The sequence below is a fragment of the Haemaphysalis longicornis genome, unplaced genomic scaffold (genome assembly GCF_048455015.1).
Source record: "Haemaphysalis longicornis isolate Haplotype H1 unplaced genomic scaffold, Haemaphysalis longicornis Haplotype H1 scaffold_1, whole genome shotgun sequence".
Lineage (NCBI taxonomy): Eukaryota > Metazoa > Arthropoda > Arachnida > Ixodida > Ixodidae > Haemaphysalis > Haemaphysalis longicornis.
The window spans coordinates 365,213,153-365,235,313 of NW_027526203.1; the positions used below are offsets into that span (position 1 = coordinate 365,213,153).

Here is a 22,161-nt window from a genome sequence, read left to right on the forward strand (position 1 = left end):
TTGCGGGAACTTCGTTGCCGCGAGAATGAAACATAAACGACAGACAAATCGGCCACAAGCCGAAAATTTATTTACAAAAGTCAGTTATATGTATTATTTTGCGGTCCTTACCTTGCAGCAACTTCACAGCTCGGTTCTCGCACTACACTGAGTGCTTCATTAATGAAGCTAGTCGTTGTGCGTGCCTAAGAACAACAGGATCGTGTCAGACACATCCAAAAACTCCCGCAGGTTCGCCTTCTCTGCATGTTTTTCTCCTTGGCCCTCAGCACTGCGTATGTCCGAGCATGCAAGAGAAGTCCACCTACTTCTGTTGATGAACTTTTCCAGAGAGCGCACCTCGTTACAATGCTGTTCACAGAACTAAGTGAGCACCTCTTTGTTGACGTCCAGAAAGGCCACAGCCGTCAATCTTTTGTTTTGCGCATGTGCGCCATTAAAGAGTGGCAGCCTTGCTTTTCAAAATGGTAGAGTGAGCTTCGAGCGGTTCTTAACTCGTCGGTGCTATCCTCCCTTCCTCCACTTGGGCCACTGACTTGGGCCTTATCTTGTAGCAATAAAAACTTCAGCTTTTGGGCTGGCGGAGGCATCTTACTGAGAGCAAACACGCCGATCGCCGCACACACAACAAACCATCCTTCATGCAACAAACCCACGCGTGCTGTTCAGCGGTAGCGAGCTAGTGTAGCCAAAGCCCACGCAGCCGCGCCGTGAGTCACCATGTGCCCCCCCCCCTTGCTGGTGAAGTCGCTGCGAGGCTGCCTGCACGGCCGCCTGCTGCACGGTCTTTTTGTAAACAAACATGGCGGCGGCCATGCAAGCGTGCTTTGGCAAAAGTTTATGCACTTTGAGCGCGAAAAAGATGCATTTGAGCACTTTTTGGGCATTGTTAGCCTGAAATGGGTAAATAAAATGCTGACTGGATTTGCAGTGAATTTTGTTAGCGCGGGATGATCACTTTCCGAAAACATTTTGTTGCCGTGAGATATGAAATACAAGGGCGTCTATGGACGTTCGTTGGGGATCCGAAAATATTTTGTTGCCGCGGGAGTTTCGTACTTGTGATATATTTCGTTATCGCGGGGTTTGACTGTAGCCATAAGGTATAAAGCAAAGTATACTAGTAATAAAGTATTAAGCAAAGTGCACTACCAGGAAGTAAAATAACCTTGTGTTGAGAAAAAAATGTATGCACAAAGTGCTAGTGTGGTATAACCGGTGTCACCCAAGGGTTGAAATAACTATGTCGACGATTCTTTGTTGTGCTGATGCCCCCCTCCCCATTTTTTTTATCTATACTGTTGGTTGCCTTGTGATTTGAACATTTTCAGTGTACGCATTGTTGTATGTACACAGAGAATTTCCATGGATCCTGGATGTCTTCAATTTGATGCCTTACAACTTCTACAAGATCATTGAGCCACTGATTCGGGCCGAAGAAGGCCTGTGGCGGGAAGTGGTGAAGCACCTGAACCACGTAAGATGCGGGTTCTCTTTTAAGTAGCTAGACCCAGAGCCCCTTCTGGTTGAAGCTGACAGTGGCTCCTGCGCTGTACAGATTGAGGAGCAAATCCTGGAGTGCCTATCTTGGAAGGACGACTCACCCCTCTGGGATGCCATTGAGCACTCTGAGCAGCCCGTACCGACTTGCAAGGAGGTTAGTCCTGAGCCTCATTTAATGAGCCGCCTTGCGCTCAGTTTTCAAATTTTCGAACTCCAGAGGGTGTCGACACAGAAACACTGACCGTGTGTGTTGGGTGTGCTGTTCAGGTTCTGCTGCAGCGGCAGATTGAGACGTTCCAGGAATCTGACGGAAGCGATGACACTGAAACCCACTCTCCCATGCGCCACTTGTCACTGGGAAACCTGCGAGGTGACCTGGATGGTTCCCTGTCAGACAGGAAGGGTAACTATCTGTAGGCTTGTTTTGAAGGCCTGCCGAGGTCTCTTGTAGGTGGTGCATGCCGTATGCTGCCTGTGGGTGATGGTGAAGTATAACGTGTGTGTCCCATTTCGGTGCTCTGGGATACCGCAGTTTTCTACGATGTAAAAAGTGTGTTGCAGTGTGTGCCATTTTTAAGAATTTAAGTGGTGGCATTGCTTTTGTTTTTGCTCTGTGTGGGTAGCCACGATACTAAACGTTGCGAGACAAGCAGTGATTTATTGCTCTTCCTGGGGCCTGGTAACTGTTTTCCAGCATGTGTTTTTCTCCAAGTGTCTCACTAAGTCCCCCACCGTACGTGGTTGCTTGCCACGAAGCAAAGTGTACTTGCTTAGTTGGCCCTTGTCCAGAGTCGTTCTTTGCGGCGCGTGCATGACTGATGGGATGTGCTAGTCTTGCAAGGGCCTCGGCCGACCACTGTGGGTGGGCATGTGTGGGCTAGTCCCCTGTGTGGCGTTGACATGGCGGCCTCTGATGCAGACATGGCATTTTCACCCGTGTCGGTGGCGGAGCGGTTCCAGTCTCCCGGCAATACAGTGCGCCGCAGGCTATTTGCAACCAACAGCACAGGCGGTGGCGCTAGTGGCTCCTTACAGCAGAATCCTCGGGTGGAGTCGGGCGGCGTGGGCCAGACGCGCACCGTGTCCATCACGGTGCAGCGTGAGTGGCTTCTTGCCTTTCTCTCTCTCTCTCTCTCTCTCTCTCTCTCTCTCTCCCCCACCACCCCCACAACCCCCGCACCCGGCCGCATTGGGCACGCTTGGCAGTCTCTGCAGCACCGGCTGTGCGGGGGGACAGCAGCACTGGTTTTTGTGCCCGAATGGTGCACTCATTTGGCCACCAGGAAGGTGGTGTGATGGGCGGCCATTCGGGCCCCGCTTTGCCTTTGGGAGCTGCTGGCTTGCCGCGCTAAGCTTGAAGTTCGTGTCCCTCTTTCCAGGCCCCTTTGGCCATATCGTTTAGGGGGCTGCTGGCCACCCAACCAAGTGGTGAGCCAAACTGAACAGACTGAGTGGAAGAGGGGGGAAACACTGTAGTCAGGCTCGTCAGACGTCCTCTGCTTAGTGTTTGCTGTCGTACTTTCTAAACTGTGCTGCTTCGGTGGTGGCAAACATGCCTTGTGTCGTGCACTTTCTTCATGCTGATGCCTGCGTGTCCTGTACCCAGAGCCCTAGGAGGCACTGGAAACTGCTGAGACTGATGATGTGGGAAAGTTGGTTACCAAAACGGCAGCCAAGAAAACCGTAGTTCTAGTTCTCCTGTACTGTATAAACACCTTTGGGGAAGCTGTCATGACTTACAGACCGTTTATCTCATGTCCGAAAGAGGAAAATGCCTTGTAGTTCAGAATGTGTTATTTGTATGTCAGTGAACTTATAGCGTAAGCTCAAGCTGGGCCCATTGATTTTTGCTGATAGAAAGGCATCTGCAGGGCAAAATGCTTAGCTGCTTTATTTAGACACAAATACAGTTTTGCCCATTCGAACAAAGCAGTTTGTAACCACATGACATACGTGGGGGCAATCAAAAGTAACTAACACGTTGTCTCAAAGTTAGTAAATTTCTTTTGAAGTTTCAAAAATGCAATTACCCTTGAAGTATCCTTCCTGAGTCACCATACACTTGTTGCGCTGCTTTTTTTACACACCAATTCTGGAACTTTTGTAAGTGATAGCTTTTGGTGTGTCTGTTTTACTCCTTAACTCTTCCACATCTCAAAAAAGCTTTCCGGCAACCGAGCAGTGATGGCAACTTTTTTTTTTTTTTTTGAAACATTGCTTATTTGCACTTCTGTACAATTTTGTTCTGTGGGAATTGATGCTGTCATTCTAGAGCATTCCACTTTGGAAGCAAAAAAAAAAACTCACTGTGGTCAAGGCTGTTGAGTAGTAGGTATGAGATACTGTTGGAAGAAAATACCATATGTTAAGTGCTTTGTTACAAGTTACATTTAGTGTTGCACCTGCCTCTCGCCGCAGTTCTACTGATAGGAATGATTTCTCTGAACTGCATTGTGTGACCACTGTGAGAATTAAGAATTAAGTGCGAATGAAGCACTTGCACGTAAAACTGCTGGTAATGGGACCTCGGTTAAATTTATGCAGAATGTGCAGTATGTCCTAACCTGCTCTGACACAACCTGTAGCTCTGTGTAATGCGTAGTCAATCAGTTTTGAGAATTTACAATAGCTCCGTAGCTGACGACGCACCTAGCCAATGTTGCGTGCAAACAGCCATCTACTGGAAGTCGTGTCGCAGCTTATTCAGCCAGCCCTCCTGTTGAACTATTGAGCGCTGCTCCATGCGCTTCTCCCAGTGTGGCCAACTGGGCGGGTTTGTTGCACTGCCCACCCAGCAATCTGTGATATCCCTTCTGCCTTGTTACAATGGCCAAGCTCTTCTCAGTTTTTGGTTGCAAAATCGTGCGCATATTTTGGGTGTCATTTTTTGTACCGTGCATTAGTCATTTTAGATGTGTTATTAGAAAATGGTGTTTTCACGAGGTCGAAATTTTTGCTACAGTTCACCTTATGGTCTGACCTTGCAATACGGATTCAAGAATGAGATACATTTGATTTCACTTGTCCTGCGTTCTTTGGTCTTGGAGATCATGCAGTTTTCCACTGACCTGATTCGTTCTTGATCTCCGGGTCGTGCCCTTAGCAGCACAGTTTGTCTCCCGCGATAGCTCTGAGCTAAAAAAAAAAGTTTGCACAGCTTGCACTAGGGGTGCAAGGCTAGAGAAACAGCAGAGGTGGCCCTCTCCCTTCGTTGGAAACCCGGCTGTTGCACCTCACGGGGATTTCCAATCTTCCCGCTGGAAGTTCTCCATGACTGGTAGGCCCGGATCGTTTTGTACGCAGGCGTTCACATCTCGCCCAAAGTGTGCCGCATTAGCACACGCTAGAACTGGCGGCAACCGGCTTCGCGAACTCAGCGTCTGTAGAGCGAGCTTTTCTGTGCTTCCGACTTGAGGCGTGAACACGCATGAACTGGCGAGAAGGGCACGCGAGAGATCACGCCACGAATGTTGGGCACAGCGTTCTTGAAGGTCGAGCGGTGCCGCCGCACGCGATGATGTCATAGCTAGGTGAGGCTTCGCTCCGCTTACACGGCTAGGCAAAAGTCTTGCCGGGCACCTCAAGCCGGGGGAGTTTTGTTTCTTCTTTTTCTTTTTTCTTTCTTTTTTTCTAATGCCAGTGGACCAAGCTCAAGCTGAAACAGCTCTGCTGTTAAAACTAGAGTTGGCTTTCAAGTGATGTTTCATTTCACAGCTCTCATCCAAGCAGTTAGGCAGAGGAATAGCAAATTTTGCACTGGCTCATTTTGTATGAATTATGTGGCAGAATCCTTCAACGTGACTTTCAAACAAACCTTGTCAGTACTACCAAGCTGTCCGTTGTTTGGTGTAGATTGGGAATCACCGCATTGAATTCCTGGACGTTTTCATCGGTTTTGCTCATTCAAAGATGTTCATTTAAGTTGAGGTTGGCCTTAAAATGAAACCAACAAAACAATTGCTAAACGTTTGCCTGGCTCACAGCCGCTGCTTCAAAAGCCTCTTGATGCATCGTGACAGTTTGTGCTGTTGTGTTCTCCAGAAGGAAACAGAGATTGATGCGGACAGGTTCTTTTATGTCTGGCACCACAAAATTGACTGTGCCAGTGCCAATGAACCTACAAAGACAGCGCACTTAAAAAAAAAAAGTCTATCCCGCAATGATTCTGTTTGAATCTGTGCCCGATGGAAAATATCAGGAATACTGCACCTCCTGCCTCTTTTTTTTTTTTTTCGGATTTATGTTTTTTTTTTTTTTTTTCCTTGACTGTGGTGTTTCTAAATTGCATATCATTTATTTGCACCTTAAGGGCCTGAGGGCATTACATGAGGACTTTGTAGATGTTCTGGCAAATTTAAAAAAAATTGTCTATAATTGGAATGTAGGTTTTCGAATAACAGCAGTGGTGTTTGTGCTGCAGGTGTTCAAGTGCTGTACTTGGCAGGGCGCTTCATTCTGCCACACTCAGTGCTAGCTGCTAATCTATAGCAATAAGACTGTGTGACATGAATCCAGCATATGCGTGTTTGGTTTCTTTCTGAACTTATTAATTTACCATTCCACCACTTCAGTGCCTCTCTTTACCCCATAAAGAAACATGGGGTTCATGTCTTCAAGCATGACAGCTTCCCTTTCAATATTTATACATATGTTTTGCACCTAAGATGACTTCACATTACCTCTTAGCTTAGCCAAGATTTGGTTTTCGAACTTGGTTTTGCGCATTGTGCTGGTTCAGTTCCTAGCGGCTCTGTGTTTCACGTGTCTGCTTTGAGCCAGTGCAGTAGTTGCCAGCCTAGACACTCCACCTGCGTCAGTTGTCAGTGGGCTGGAAACAATGGCAGCTTCTCAGATTTCCAGTTTCGAGTGAGATGTTGTATGAAATAGACTGTGTGAAATCTGTGTGAAAACTGTGTATGAAATCAAATAATCTGGGTATTTATCGTATTGTTTCTGTAGAGAGCATGCCAGTATCACGGTGATCCATTGTAAAACAGGGGTTGTTGCGTAACTGGAGGATGCATAATCAGGGTTCCACCATTTACGAATTAAAACGGGCTCAGTAGTAACCTCGCAGCACATGTTTTCGTAATTCATTTGGTTGCGAAAGAGAACCATTGATTTCTACCACCCGTGATCTGTTTTTTTAATAACGGCTGATAATGAGGACCAGTAACTCAGTGCACCTCATGTTGTAAAAAAGGATGTAAGGGCTGATTCTGTCGAAGACTTTAGTAAAAAAATCTATGAAGATCGCTTCAGTAATGACTTGTCAAGTGCACACTTTGTGATCTCAGTGAAAGAAGCTAAAGCAAGCTTTGTTGGAAAACCCCTGTTGGGGGAGAGGTTAAAATCCTTAATTAGGCTCTTCCAGTTACTTTTTTTGCAATTTCACTGAAAATATAAAGCACTTGGTTTATAATACGAAGCATTTGCTAGTATATTTTTTGAGCACACTGGTAATTTTACCCTTTTAAATGATCTTGAAAGCTGTTGGGTGGAAGCATACAATTTACGTTGTGACTGAGCGTTAGCATCTTAAAAGCTGTTGGGGGAAACATACAATTTACGTTGTGCCTGAGCATTAGCTAGTTGAGAGATAGCTAGTTGTTTTTTATTTTGGGCCAGAGTCTTCTGTCAAGCCAGTCCTGCGGTCTTCAAATTAGAAACCATCGCTTATTGCATTGGTATGTTTTGGATGAAGATTAATGTTCGTGTAACCGGGGTGCTATAGGTAGCAGTGGAGTCAGTAACGGTATTACCTTGGTTACTAAAAACTTGTTAAATTCACCTGCAGTGTCATTTGCATTCGTAACTGCTCACAACTCGGTGTTAAAGGGGCCATGAAGACAAAACACAGCTTTGGTCAGTTTGATAGAACTAGCCTTTGGTAACTCGTTCAACTCAATCCCAGCCACGTAGAACATTTTTTAGACAAGAAAACACAAGAAATATCGCAAAACTTTTAAATTGCACGCTACAGTGGCATGTAATAGGCAGGAGTGACGTAATATAGGCCAGCACAACAGCAGGTGTCAGCATGTTATCGCACTTTAGCAGGGAAGTGCTGCAATGAAATGAAGCGAGAGGCCCCACTGCAACAGCCAATTCATGTTTGTTGGTGGTGGTTTAGGTTGACAGCTGCCGATTGCACAAACAAAATTCTGTGACGTCGTAGAGAAAGTGGCTGGGAAGTCGCCACTTCTGCATCTGTTTTCTTTAATATCTTCATTATTTGTCCTAAGTTTGTGATGAAATTGGTAATATTTTATTAGGACAAAGCAGTCTTTTTAATGCGCCGAACTTGTATTTTGTCTTTGTGGCCCCTTTAACTTTAGAAGTAGCATTCCTTGTGTTTATTACGGAACGTTTTTTGTAAGTTCCCAGGTTTTTATAGAATTTTTACATTTCAATATCTTTTTTTTTTTTTTTTTTTTTTGACGTGTTTGCGCTGAGTGCCTTTTATATGTGTGATGTGACGTGGCTGTTTGAATAATTATTGTAACGTAATTTAACGTTTGGTTCAGGTTGGATGTTTGATGCTTAATTGTATTAGGAAGATTAAGCTTAGCAGAGCTTTGCAGTAAACCATGTATCATCCAGGGATTACAGGGTATCGAAAACCACTGGTTAATCTTGCCAAAAGAACTTAATTGCTTACAGGTGAGCTACAGTATTGTTAAATTTTTCAAAGGCAGTGGCAGGATTTGTCTCAAACAAATAAGAGACGTCAGAATTAAGGATTAAAGCAATAATCTTTCTGTTACCAGTTTTGTTTTAATTTGCTTTGTAGTAGCCGTAGATTATCAGCTTAAGCAAGTGTAATCACCAAGTTATGGCCAGCCATGAAAACATTTATTGCCTTTGAAAGTTGTTCAGAAGTTAGGCGCGACAGTATGGGACTTATGAACATTTGGGAGACTGTCAAAGGATGTCTGGTAGGCACGACAATAACAGATTCTAGACCAAGAACAATTTTATTTCATTGGCATGTTAATTTGGGATAAGTTCGAGTTGTAACCAGAATTTGTGCGCAATGATGGTGGAGATCGGTGAATGGATTAGATACTGTGTACGGCTAGAATTAAGTCTGCTAAAGCACTGATGTTAATAAAGACTGTGTGAAAAGTCATTCAGTGACTGTGTTTTCAAAGGGGCACAGTTGCTGTATGGCTAAATGCTGTAGCTTATGCTGGCTTGCTGGTGCCATGCCACAACTGCTCCTAACATCACACGCTTGCTTTTGCATTGCCCCACCTGTAATAAAAAAGAAAAAAAAGTTTTGTGTGAGGCCCATTTTGCAACTCGTACAGGCTCTAAACCTGTGACTTTTAAAATGTGTCTGACTTGAAATGTGCAGTGGAAGGAAGAGTAATTGCGTGATCTTTAGCCTTCATTCATTGTAATACCTGTTTGTTTGAGCCGAATTCGATGTTGCTTTGTGGCCATTGGCATTTATTTATTATTTTTATCCCCCCTTTTGAGAAGTGTCTCTGAGGTCTTTAGTGAACAAAATTTAGCTGGCTCTTATAATTGCAGTAAAATGCTTAGCTCGGCTTGTTGGTACATGCGTGTTGGGAGACAAACTGTGAAAACACAGTGCAAGAAATGGCACACAGGTGACACGAGTGTAGATTGGCTATTATCGTATGTTTAAAAAAGTGTACCGTTCACTTAGGCAAAATGTGAGCACTGCTTCCTGCCAAATTGCCCAAGTGGTTATTCACCATTGAAGCCATGAAAAAAATGTGAGGGTACTATGAAGAGTAAGTGCACAAAAAGGGGGTATTTCTTCTGAAATCTGTGCACTTAGGTGGGCGAGCTAATTCATAGTAGATGCGGCACCTTCCTTGTGGGCCATGTGTCCTTCAAAAACTTTCCTCCCACCTATTGGTCTATGTAAAGTCATGCTTGCTTGCAGCTATGGTGCAAGCATGTGCAAGGCAAAGTTGCTATGGCACTATGCTCTATGAGACAGTAAGAAACCTTTGTGGTGCACCTGACTGTTCTCGTGTGCCCCTTTTCTGACGGTTGTACGCTGGTACCCGCCAGCCTGGACATTTTACGTGGCTGTATGTTACCACTTTATAGTTTTGGCGGTGGTATCGCAGATAATGGTGCATAATCATTTGGGAACGGAGTTGGTGAGTTGAATTTGGCCTGGGTGCATTTGTGCCACCTGTTGTCTTGCACAGTCTGTCTTTCAATATTCATACTTGCCTTTTGGTGCAGCCTATAAGGCATCATTGGGACATGTGGTACGTAGCAAAGAAGTGCCATTGTCAATTTGGATTTGTCTTATGACCTTGTACATTAATTAGTCGTTTTATCGTTTGTTGCTCATTGCTTTCAGTTCATTAGTATTTTTAAACAATTTTGCTACTCTCATGCACTTGCTTGTGTGGTTCTCTGAAATTGTCTGATTTAAGAACACTCTGAGAAGCATTGCTACAGTCAGAATATTAGTACCACGTTGCCATGCTCGTTCAATATATGCCAGTTGCAAAGCTCCACTGCTAAGTCGGGGCCATGCATTCACCCCCGCTTTGTAGTAACTGGAAAGGAGGTGTATTATCAAGACGTCTAAGGAATAAAGGTTGAACTTTGCTCAATACTAACGTGCCTGCGTTGCGTCGGCGCGTTAAACCCTACAATCAATCAATGAACTTTGCTAAATATTTCCTTCTGATAACTCAGTTTATTAAATAAAACTTGATTTGTGCATCAGGAAATTTTCTTACCGCTTTCATGGCATTTCCTTGTATGGTAAGCGGAAGCAGCCGCAAACAGCTGATTACTTTCTGTCGACAGATGACGGGCTAATCCAGTTGGCCCTGTTTGCCCCCGGGTAGGGAGCAAGCCGGGGCCAGCCTTCTTATGCGTAGGACCTATGGGTAGTTTTGTAAGTTCATACGTTGAATAACTCTGGTCATGCGGACACCACGTTGTAACTAGGAGCAGTGGTTCTACATTCACAAGGCGGTTTGTGGTCTGAAGTCGCTCTAGTGCAACACCCAGTTTATTTCATCTCTATTTGCTTGTTAGGTGCTTTCAGTTTTTAAGTTGCCCTAGAGCCTGAAGTGGTCCGAAATGAGAGATTTAATGCAGCCTGATTCGGTGCTGGGGCAAAGTTTGGTGCAAGCTTGTGTTGCTGGCTACGTCAACTGCTGGATGAAGTTGAAGCACTGTTAAGTTGAACGAGTTCAAGGGCATTCCACTATAGCAGCAATCACTGCGGGCTAAAGGAATGGAACTGGGTCATTGCTTGGTCCGAGTGTAACTGAAGGCCCTGAATGAAAGGCTGCCTGTAGTGAAGCTGTTGGAAGAAGTGGCATTACGGTGTAAACAAATTTATTATGCCTACAGATTCGATATCAATTTATGGAGCATGTAGTCAACTTCAATGCCGAAATACTGATGGTCCACAGTTGGTGATGTTGACGTGCATTCGATTTTCCCGCAGCTCTCCAGGGCGGAGGTGCCACAAGGTACATCACCATAGACGGCAAGACTGCGGCGCCCGTAGTCGACAGCACGAGACCAAATGTCATCACAGTGTCGTCGGCTCCTGAAGTTCCCAAGGAAAGCAAGCCACTGCGCTCTGGCTCGTTGGCTCTTTTCTTTCGAAAGGTGTGCATTTCTTTAAGGTTTTGTTAGAACTACTAAGGTGACATGGAAGGGTGCACTAAATGACTTCGATTCGGCAGATTCGGGGCAGATTTGGAGGGTACAGCAGGCTGAATCATGAAACACTTGAGTAAGAAACAATTAGGTTTGGTGCATTGTCCACAGAGCTGCAGTGGCATTCAACCATATTCATGTGCTGGAAAGGGCCTACGGCTTGCGTCAGAGCAGCCAGATATTTTCTGAACCAGCATGAAACATAGGCGTTGGGCGCCTTAGGAGCATAGTCACTACTACTGTGTTTCAAATCATGAGCAAGTGGCCAATGTCTGCCATTGTCAGTCTAGTATTTGAAGGTGGCTTTCGCTAGTAACATGAACGATTTAATTGACCAGCACTTGGTGCTACAATTTGGGGCCATGGTCACGCTCAAGCGGGGGGTATCCAAAGTGTTGTGCCTGCTTGTCTATTGTACGTGGTGGGTTTTCAGGAGCAGAAAGGGCTTTGTGCTGTTCGGCCTTAAAAGTGAAGCCCGCCTTTCTCTGACCACGACTGCCTAAAGGGAACTCCCGTCAGCCTGAGCCTATTTCTAGCCTGCACACATGAATGCTTAAGGCGCTGCTCATGCAGCCACAAATATGCTGTTGGCTTAAACTCGTACCTGCTGCACATGTTATGTGCACCATAAAATCCAAGAAAGCAGCACACAAGTCTGCATGCTGAAGTGGGTTGAACCTGTGTAAACTGGCCCGCTATAAGCCAGGATGCAGCGTGCACCGCAAATTTGTTGCATGCGACAAGCCAGGGCAGCCACCTTTCTGAATGGCGCACTGTGTGTGGAGTTGGATCACTTCTCTGCTTGGGCGCCTATGCTAATGTAGGGCCATTGGTGCGGAAACATTTTTTGTGTGTGTGTGCTACATGCACCTGGGCTAAGAGGCGTGCCCTAGTATGGGGCTCCGCATGAGTTTTACCCACCTGGGTATCCTTTTGTGTGCCGAAATCTCGATGCATGGGCAGAAATGCTTTTAGCCTCCATCAGAAAAGCAGCCATCGTGGCAGGAGGAAATGTACTTTTACTGCAGCGCTTTAAATGAAGGCATCTGCATGTGTCCGTTTTATTTGCTGGTAATCTTGGCAGGCACATTATTTACACATTAGCAGGCTCTGAACAGATGGACATACCAATATTTTAAAAGCCTTTCAAGAATGCCGAATGCTTTGCGGTGTTGTTGCCTACATATATATATATATTTTTTTGTTTTTCGTTTCTGCTGCTGTTTTTTGTGGGCCGGTAAGAACTCTGGCCGCCTGCCATTCCCCACAGGTGTACCACTTGGCCGGGGTGCGTTTCCAGGACATCTGTGCGAGGCTGGGCATTCAGCAGAAAGATGTTCAGCTCAAAATCTGGACCTGCTTCGAACATTCAATTGTGAGCCACACTGATCTCATGAGGGACCGGCACCTGGACCAACTCATCCTGTGTGCAGTCTACGTCATCACCAAGGTGAGACATGGCTTCCTGTCCGCATCCTCACTTGCTAGATCACTCCACCAGGCAGGGATACACAAAAACCTCCAGGCATGCAATACAGACATTGAGATTGGCATACAATACAGATATTGAGGTGTATTTCTCTTTTACATAGTGGTATATCTGAGGGGCACTTTTGTAACTGCTACAATAATGTCCAAAAATGCAGATATACTAGAATATGCATATGGAAATACTTTTTTTAATGTATTTTTTAAACTTAAATAGCCTCTTTCGAATGCATCATGTTTTTAAGTGGCGCTCCGAGACTTGCTCTAAAATTTTTAAAGGCCCTTCCATGACTGAAGTGCAGTAAGGTACTGGCATTGGCAGTAAAAGTAGGCAGTGCTTACAAAACCATTTTGTTCAGCAAGCACACAGGGATTAGCGAGCTTCTCGACTCTAACACTGACGGGCTGGTCCAGTCAGCCTGGTCATCCATTAGATGCACTGATGGGCATATGGGAGGAAATGTTGTTTTGCTGGCTCGTTTAATCGCACACACTGATCAAAATTCAAAAGGAGAACCTGCACACATTTAAATTGCCAAAGGTACCTTGCGTGGGTTCTGTTGGTATGCCAGATTCAAAGAATACGCATGAGTGGCACGTGGCATGGGCTGCTTCGATGAACTGCAGCCATGTTGTGTTTATTATCCTGGTGGCCCACCTTAAGGTGCCACTCATGGAGATTGCTGCTGGGATCCCTTGGTTTCCTGCTGATAATTACTAGACGTGCGCAAGCATTGATAATTTTGAAGTATAGATAACCGAAAACTTTGATTGGTGGATGATTGGTAATGGACACTCGTAATATCGGTCTGGATTTTTTCAGACTGTTTCTACTATTTAACCATTTTGCAGTGTTCTCCAGGTCTGAAAAAAAGGGCTGGCAACTGTATGATATTTCACGAAGTAATTTGGAGGTTTTCAAGGTATTTTATTTTGGCCAGTTTGAGTGGGTAGGACAGGAAAAAAAGCTGCGTGCACAGCTTGACAGGTCCCCGGCCCTTACAGAGCAAGGCAGCAGCATGGGAAAGCGACAATAAGTGTGAATACAAAAGTGATGCGCATGCGTCACAAGCACAGATATCAAAACAGTAAATTACTGACTACAACAACAATAACAAAAAAGACGATAGCCACGAACTGCAGGGCATGAGCCTTTTTTGTGGAAGGAAGAATAAAGAACAACAAACACTAGAAAAGGGAAAGTAAAAAAGCTCCCAAATTGCTTCACAAATTAGACACGGTGGCTTATGATTCAGCCCATATACATCAACAAGCATACGGGGGCTCGAAATGGACAAATGTGTATCAAGGTAGCATAATTTATACAAACAGCAAACATTCGGTGATGCACCCGAAATGCAGGAAGCCGTAAAAAGTAAGTAGAAGGGACAGCAGCTTTGGCCGAGGTTCAAATTAAGAAAGCGATTTGAGGCAGCTCTTAGCGTGCTACTGTATTAAAATCAATCTCCATCAAACTTGGCACGTTCAAAATGTGGGGTAATGTATGCAGTGGTACTGTCTGCGTACCATACGTTATTTGGCACGTAGGGATGCTCCAGGGCTCATTTCGTCTGATAGGATAGACATCATGGCTACTACGGAAGGCCACTAAATCTTTCAGAGTTTGGGATTTTTTTCCCCAGTTTACTTTTTATACCTTTCAACTATTCTAGGATTATACAAGTGGAATATTCTTACACACATGGATTTCAAAAATAACTCAGCTGTATGATCCAAGTATTTCTTTTGTTATATATTGCACGCAAAGCCGTCTTCTCTGAAAGTAATGTGTTGCTTGGTTAAAGCAGTGGTCGTACCCCCACACCAAGTGGGCGCAATTCAAGTGTGACATAAATAAGGAACTGTTCAACAGAAGCTTTACTTTGGTTGGTCGCAAGTAACGATAACGGCTTATTAACCTTGCAATTTGTGCAAGTTTATTCCTAATTGCCTCAACGTGATCATCCCAACCAAGCTGGCAATATTGAATGTGACACCTCGCAGTGTAGTTTCTTCAATGAGCTTTATGCGGTCTCTGCCAAATTAAGTCCTTCCGGTACTATTAGCATTCTAGTTTTGTGTCTAAGCATCGTGTACATAAATAAAAGGGTGCGGGTTCAAGCAGTGCCTGCGGCCAAAACTTGTTGCAAGTATAGCTTGGCCAGTTAAAGGAGCTGGCTGTAACGTGGCATTGCAGAACGCGGCTCAGTCTGTAGTGCGGGTGCTTGCTTGCTTACCTTTGCACTGCCGTCATTCTCTGACCCAGGTGACCAGAGTTGACAAAAGCTTTCAAGAAATCCTTCACTGCTACCGGCAGCAGCCACAGAACAAGAGCCATGTAAGTGAAGCCCTTCGTGTTGGCCTTCGATGGAGTGCACGTGTAGGCTGTTTGCTCAGACGCAGGCTGTGTTCTCCCTTGGAATGCTGCAGGTGTACCGCAGCGTGCTCCTGCGCAAAAATCCGACACACAGCGATCACAGTAGCCGCACAGGCTCAAACTCCAGTTCACCAGTTCCTGCGGAAAAAGAGGACGGAGGTACTGTACAGAGTTCTTTATATGTACACTTGCAGTCGCATTAGGCCTTTTTCCTCACTCCAGGGGCAAAATTCTCAGCTGTGTCCGTGTCAAAAATGTCCATTTTGCATCCCTCTCAATACACGACACTGTTCCAGTTGCAAGGCCCTTGACCATTACCATACCTGCACAAATACTGATGCCGCACCTTGCTTGTGTTGTGCTACGTCTGTGTCGTCTGCCTCGAGCCAATCAAGGTTCGCTCGAAGAAAACAAAACTCAGAATTACGCTACAGGAGCTTGCGAAAGGCGGCTCGAAGGGGCATTTGCGAGCCAAAATCTTTGCTTGCCGAAAGCGCCACGGTGATAACGCTAGTATGACGATAAATTTTGAATTTAGGCTTTTTTTCTAGCAAAGAGAAAAATAGAAGCAACTTTACAAATGCATTTTTTTGTTTGTTCGTAGTTTTATGACAGTAAATTGCAGATGCACCTTTGTTGTTAAAAAGTTATTTATTGAATCTAACAAACTGATTCTTGGTGTGTTGAGGCTTATTGTATGGCGATTTATTGGTTATGTGTTACGTGCATCTGAAGCTTGCGGCACCAATTCTGACTTACCTAGAGGAAATTAATTCAGAACAACAAATGAAATGTTCAACCTGTTTTGTCGATGTCTACAAATATTATGCACTTCTCTTTTTTTTTTCGTTAAAATTTATTTAAGCATTTCTTCTGTAGCAGTAGTGTTTCTTCTTGGGTTATTCCCATAATGGTTCTGCACTCTGTTTTGATCTTCATTAAAGCCTTAGTGTAGTACTTCAAAAAGCGTCACTGCGTCGGTGGCTGCAGCATTTATGTGATCACTTAGAACAAATTAAGAAAAACGAAATCAGCATGCAGGGCTATTTAATACAGTATAACCTTGTTACAACAGACCATGATAGGGATCACGATTTCAGTCTGCAGTAAAAGAAGTATGAACAATCCAAAAACTTTGACGAAATCATGGAATGCGTCTGTTATAATCAGAGTTCAGGCTTTGCAACAGTAAAAAGAAAACAAAAAACAATAAAAGTATGCCATTCATTTTTCGAGATTCAGTTCCAACTGAAATAGGTTGGTATTTAAGCCCAACAAACATTTATGAGTACTTTGGTTTTTTAGCGGTTCCATCCCTGTGATGCTAGAAGCACAACATAAAATCACGCACATGAGTCTTGTTACATTTGCTGCACTCCTGTTGTACGGCACCCTCTACATCAGGGGTTCTCAAGCATGTTGGTCCCGCATTCGCGTAAAGTCGACGGGGGAAAAAAACGATACCCTTGCTTGCTTTTGAATTTATTGTCAGTAAGCACATCTTGGCGCATAACAGAAACACGCGAGCTGCACAATAAATCTCGCCAGCAGCTTGTAGCCAGCCAGACTCCGAAAACGGGCCATGTGGTTAAACTATTGCACTTGAATCTCGGTCTTATATTACCCCCATGCGCATTTCTCCTGTTTGAAGATAGGTGCCGCTAGCGTACGCATTCGCGTAAAGTCGGTATCCGAAAATCCTTTGTAAGCTGATCTGTTGTAACAAGGTTACACTGTATACACACGAAACTATTCGTGTCACATGTAGAAAGCTTGAAAACTTTTCTGTCAACTGTGTCTGTCTCTACTTCAGTGCTTGTCTGTGAAGAGTTTTGGAGAGGTAAGGTTTGCTTTGTGCGACTGCTCAAATTATTTGTTTATGGGGTGCATGACACAAATTTCACACATTTGTAAAATAAGAAAACAAACGTTGCTTTAAACTGCCTGTCCTTCCAAGCCTTGGTGGCACTAGACCTCAACTTAAAAAGTGTGGCGGTCATACGATTGTTGTGTGCACAGCTTTTGCAGTTATTGGTCTTTGTAAATGCTTCAGTTTAGTCTTGTGGGTTAGCGCAAGGATGCTCTAAAGCAGGGGTCTCAAACACGCGGCCCGCGGGCCGGACCCTTCTATTGCGGCCCGCGGCCCTCTCATGAGTGTCTTGGTTCATTTATTTTTGTTTTTTAATCGAATGCGTGAGTGCGCGCCTTGCTTGTGTAGCCAAGGACGCAAGTGGCCAGAGACTGCTCGAAAATGCGTGGATATCGTCTTTCACGGCTTTGGGTTACCAAAGTGGACACCCCTCTTTTCCGGAGGCCCCTCAATTCGGGCGCCGTTAAGGGGGCTCACTGGTCTTAAACCAAAAAAGTTTATTTTTGCAGTTATGATTATGAAAATTGGGGGGCACATGTAGTTTCTCATTTTGATTGTAGATATCAAATTTCTTTTTGAGTAAAATGATTATATTCAAATTTATTTGGATTTTTATATTCAATTTTTTGACAGCCTTTGTAAAAAAACTGCTGGAGGGATGCAGCTAAACAGAGAACCAGTGAACTGCGCACAAATCAAAGAGTGCAATAAGACTAACATTATCATTCTATCTGGTCTGTAGCAGAAGTTATGACCATTTGAAGTTTGGGCTTGAAAGGTGGCAACCAAAAAAACCGGTTTTGCCTTCCAGGCCCGAACTTCAAATGGTCATAACTTCTGCTACAGACCAGATAGAATGATAATGTTAGTCTTATTGCACTCTTTGATTTGTGCGCAGTTCACTGGTGCCCTGTTTAGCTGCATCCCTCCAGCAGTTTTTTTACAAATGCTGTCATAAAATTGAATATAAAAATCCAAATAAATTTGAATATGATCATTTTACTCAAAAACAAATTTGATATCTACAATAAGAATGAGAAACTACATGTGCCCCCCAATTTTCATCATCATAACTGCAAAAATAAAGTTCTTGATCAAGGGTGCACAATGGCCCCAAGCAACTGCGACGTGTGGATTGAGCACTCTACAGTGCGCGCAGGGCTGGGCGAGCACAGGCCGCGGAGAAACTCCCCCCGGCGTTTTATGACCCTGCGAACGGGGCTGCATGTCACTAATAAGAAGACGGCGGCTTGTCCGGAGTTTTCCAGGCTTCCTCGAAAGCGCCAAGGTTTCCGGGCGTTGTATGGTGTTTGTGGATATTTGCTTTCCTGTTCGTCTTTGTGTCAAACACTTTTACTGCGCTGCAGGTGTGGCGAAAAGGGCGCAGCCGCACGTCGGACTCTAGGTTCGAGCTCTAAATGCACCCACGTGCGTTTACAGGCGTGTCGCAGCGTTATTTATGGTCTGGGAGAGAGTGACATCTCGCTGCTGAGGAAAAGATTGCACATTGCTTTTCGAAACTGTGCACTAGTCCAGACATCAAACGCCACATATCTGTTCGCGTGCGCAAATTGAGACGCCAAACCAAGCGCCTATCATCCGACTCGCAAGCTGTTGACAGCACTGTGGATGGTAGCGGCACCCCAAGTCAATCATGATAGAGCGCACTACATAATTGGGCTCCTACGTGCCTGTCGCCTCCGTAAATGTGACAGGTGTCTTTTTGACCTTTCTTTTTTGGACGATCTGCAAACAGCGAAGCTTTCTGCTGTGGAAGTCTAGCGAGCCACAATGTCGTTGTCCAAGCAGTCTGCAAAACGCAAAGTGGAAGACGAGAAGAGATGCTTTCAGGAGCGATGGGAACTTTCTTATTTCTTCACAAAATCAAGAGACAAGGTGTTGTGCTTAGTCTGCCACCAGACTGTGGCTGTGCCGAAGGAGTACAATGTTCGACGCCACTTCATGTCTTGCCATCACGAGAAGTATGGTGCTCTTACTGGCAACGTTCGCGAGCACACCATGACTCAACTGAAGGCGGCGTTGGGAAAGCAGCAAAACCTGTTCAGAAAGGCGGCCAAAGCAAGCGACCAAATGGTAAGGGCAAGCTTCGTAATTTCTGAGCTTATTGCCAAATCTTCCAAGCCCTTCACTGAAGGCCTGTTCATTAAGTAATGCCTGCTCGGAGTCACTGATGCTACCTGTCCCAGCATAAAAAAGACATTCGAGAAAATAAGCCTTTCTCCAAACAGAGTCGCCGAGAGAATTAACGAGATCAGTGGAGACATTGAAAAAGGATTAATCAACCAATGCCACGAGTTTGAAGCATTCTCTATTGCAGTTGACGAAAACACTGACATTACAGACAAGGCACAATGTGCTATTTTTTGTAAGGGGGGTAGACAAAAACCTGAACGTCACTGAGGAACTCTTGGACTTAATCCCAATGAAAAGCACGACCACAGGGGCGGATATTCTTTTTGTTCTCGAAAGAGTGGTCGAACACGCTAGACTACCGTGGGAAAAGTTGGTTTGTTTGGCTACAGACGGCGCGCCATCAATGGTGGGATACAAGAGCGGGATTGTTGGTCGATTGCGGACGAAACTCGCTGCTCTCGGAATCACCAATCAATTTGCCGCGGTTCACTGCATTTTGCACCAACAATCACTCTGCGCCAAGTCTCTGCAAATGAAGAGTGTCATGGAAAGTGCTCAGCGCAGCGAACTTCATCCGTTCAAGAGCTCTTAACCACCGCCAATTTGTATCTCTTTTAGAAGCGGTTGGCAGCGAATATAGTGAAATTTTTACCATACAAAGGTGCGATGGCTGAGTCGTGGAAGAGTGCTGAAACGACTTTTTGATCTCCGAGAGGAAATTGACGCCTTCATGAAGAGCAAGAACAGGGCCATTGTTAAGCTGTCAGACGAAAAGTGGCTTCACTCCCTTGCGTTCTTTAGTGATATCACTGATCATTTGAGCTCCCTCAACGTTAAACTTCAGGGAAAAAACAAACTGATCATGAAAATGCATGACGACATTCAAGCCTTTCAATCCAAATCGCAGCTTTGGGAGACAGATGAGAATTCAGAAGTTTGATCATTTTCTAACCCTGAAGTCGCTGGGGAACGTGCATAAACAATCCTGTGATAACTTCGCGACCTCCTCCATGATCTCCAAAGAGAATTCGAAGGACGCTGCCAAGACATCACCAGCCTTGCTGATGATTTCCGGATTTTTTCGTTGCTGTTTTCGGTGCCGGTGGATGACGCAGCGCCCGAGTAACAGATGGAACTTCTTGAGCTGCAAGCTAACACTCCGTTGAAGCAGACATTTCAGGACGTGGATGTACCAGACTTCTACAAGTTTCTTGACAATGCAAGTTTCCCGGCGCTTCGTCAACAGGCTGCAAGGATCATTGCCATGTTAGGAAGCACCTACTTGTGCGAACATCTGTTTTCCCTGTTGAAGGTGAACAAGTCAGCTCTCCGGTTGAGGATGACTGATGAGCACCTGCGATCATGAGGATCGTTTCCGCGCCAGAAGTTCATGCGGACATTTCTTCTCTAGTCGCAGTCAAGCGTTGACAGGCATCAAGCCAGCATGTTTAAAACAATAACAGCTACATTGAGGCTCTCAAGGAATAAAGTTTTGTGACTTTCATAAATGAAACTGGCAATATTTTCTCGTCAATTACTATCAATAACGTTTATTATAGTACGATACAGAGACGCAGCTGCCCTGAAGCCTCTTTTTGTGAGGCACCCAATGCAGTCACCACATGTTGAAGCATAATCGTTAACAAATGTTTGATATATCAGAATAGGCATCCACATTTTAGTCATTCTGGAGATTAGTATCGATGTGTGTCTCGAATCCTGACGCCCAGCTCCATTCTGGAATGGCAGCGTTATCTGACATTTTGTTAATCATCCCCCCCCCCCTTCGTTACAACCTTCTTCGCTCTCCCAGCCCTTGCGAGACTAAAATTCGTGACTGCGGCCCGCTCACTGATGTGAGTTTGAGACCCCTGCTCTAAAGGCTCTACAGCTCATTGTGCTTATAGCTAGATGTTAAGGACTGCAGAAAACGCAAACTGAGTGCAGTGAAGAGCAGGGGCCATTGCTTTTTGTTAGCATGTAAAGTGCCATTATGTGCTGGGCAGTATTAAAGTTAGACAAGATTTAGACACGTCACAATGGTGCAAGTACAGGTGTAATTGTCTCACGGTGACAGTGGCAGAGAGATTGGACCACAGAACTGTTCTCCAGCTCAAAAAGGCATTTCTTTACTTGCTGTCAGCTGTGTTACGTTGCGCTTGCATCCCAGATGCCAGGAGGACGGAGCACTTGAGCTCCACAAGGTCGTCCAGTACGCTGCCCCTGATGCTGCCCAACAGTCAGCCACCAACACCCACTCGCTTGGCTGGGACTGCAACACAGTTCGAGTTTGACGAGCGAGGAGACATCATCAAGTTTTACAACGAAGTAAGCATCGTTGGCTGTGTTTTCGGTAGTGTAAAGCTTATCGTGCTCAAGTGCACGGAGCCAAGTGGTCACTGCCTCTTGCAACTACAATTGAACCCCTTTATAAGAGACACGTACTGGGGAGCAGTTTCTGTCTGTGATATGAGAGGTCTCTTATAAGCAGGGAGCCATGTTTTTCACCAACTGCCGTACTTACCCGATTCTAACGCGCACCTTTTTTCCGCAAAAATAGGCCGAAAAATCGCATGCGCGTTAGAATCGGATACGAAACTGAAACTGCCGAAACAACTGAAATTTTGTTCCACCCATCGCCATCGCCATCTCAAGATGGCGCCAAAGCTTTTAGCAACAATTTTTCGGATCTAGGCACCTAGGCTTTTCTTTCGGCGTTCACACAAATCGTCAAATTATTCCACTTGCGTGCTTGATAACAGCAATGGCAGCAGCGGCAACGAAGGTGCGCCGCTTCCGCGGCTTACGAGCGGCTCCCACGCGTTCACAACGAGCGGTTGGCTGAAGCGTATGCCTCTGGAGAAGCTTGCGGGATGGGCATGCGAGGCGTGGGCCACGATCCCATGGAACATGGTTGAACGTCGTTCAGAAGTGTGGCATCGCGAACGCGCTTGACGGCACCGAGGACGAGATGTTGCGGTCAGTGGAAGGCAACAAGGAGCTCTCGGAGAGCGACGAGGAGTGAGATGAGTGAGATTACTTCGGGGAATAAATCGCCCGTTTCTCTCGCATTCGTTTTTCTTGCTCA

General features: G+C 45.2%; 1 protein-coding gene across 2 annotated transcripts in view; it reads left to right on the plus strand.

Annotated features, from left to right (window-relative positions):
- Positions 1-22,161, plus strand: part of LOC144155045 (retinoblastoma-like protein 2) — a 62,394-nt gene that overhangs the window by 30,142 nt on the left and 10,091 nt on the right. The window contains exons 13-21 of one of the 2 annotated variants that reach the window (XM_077686259.1): positions 1,357-1,477; positions 1,559-1,657; positions 1,771-1,906; positions 2,423-2,602; positions 10,967-11,133; positions 12,455-12,634; positions 14,939-15,010; positions 15,103-15,208; positions 21,244-21,401. In XM_077686259.1, coding sequence (XP_077542385.1) covers positions 1,357-1,477; positions 1,559-1,657; positions 1,771-1,906; positions 2,423-2,602; positions 10,967-11,133; positions 12,455-12,634; positions 14,939-15,010; positions 15,103-15,208; positions 21,244-21,401 — 1,219 coding nt within the window. The remainder of the gene's footprint in view (positions 1-1,356; positions 1,478-1,558; positions 1,658-1,770; positions 1,907-2,422; positions 2,603-10,966; positions 11,134-12,454; positions 12,635-14,938; positions 15,011-15,102; positions 15,209-21,243; positions 21,402-22,161) is intronic. The other variant, XM_077686260.1, reaches the window with a different exon arrangement.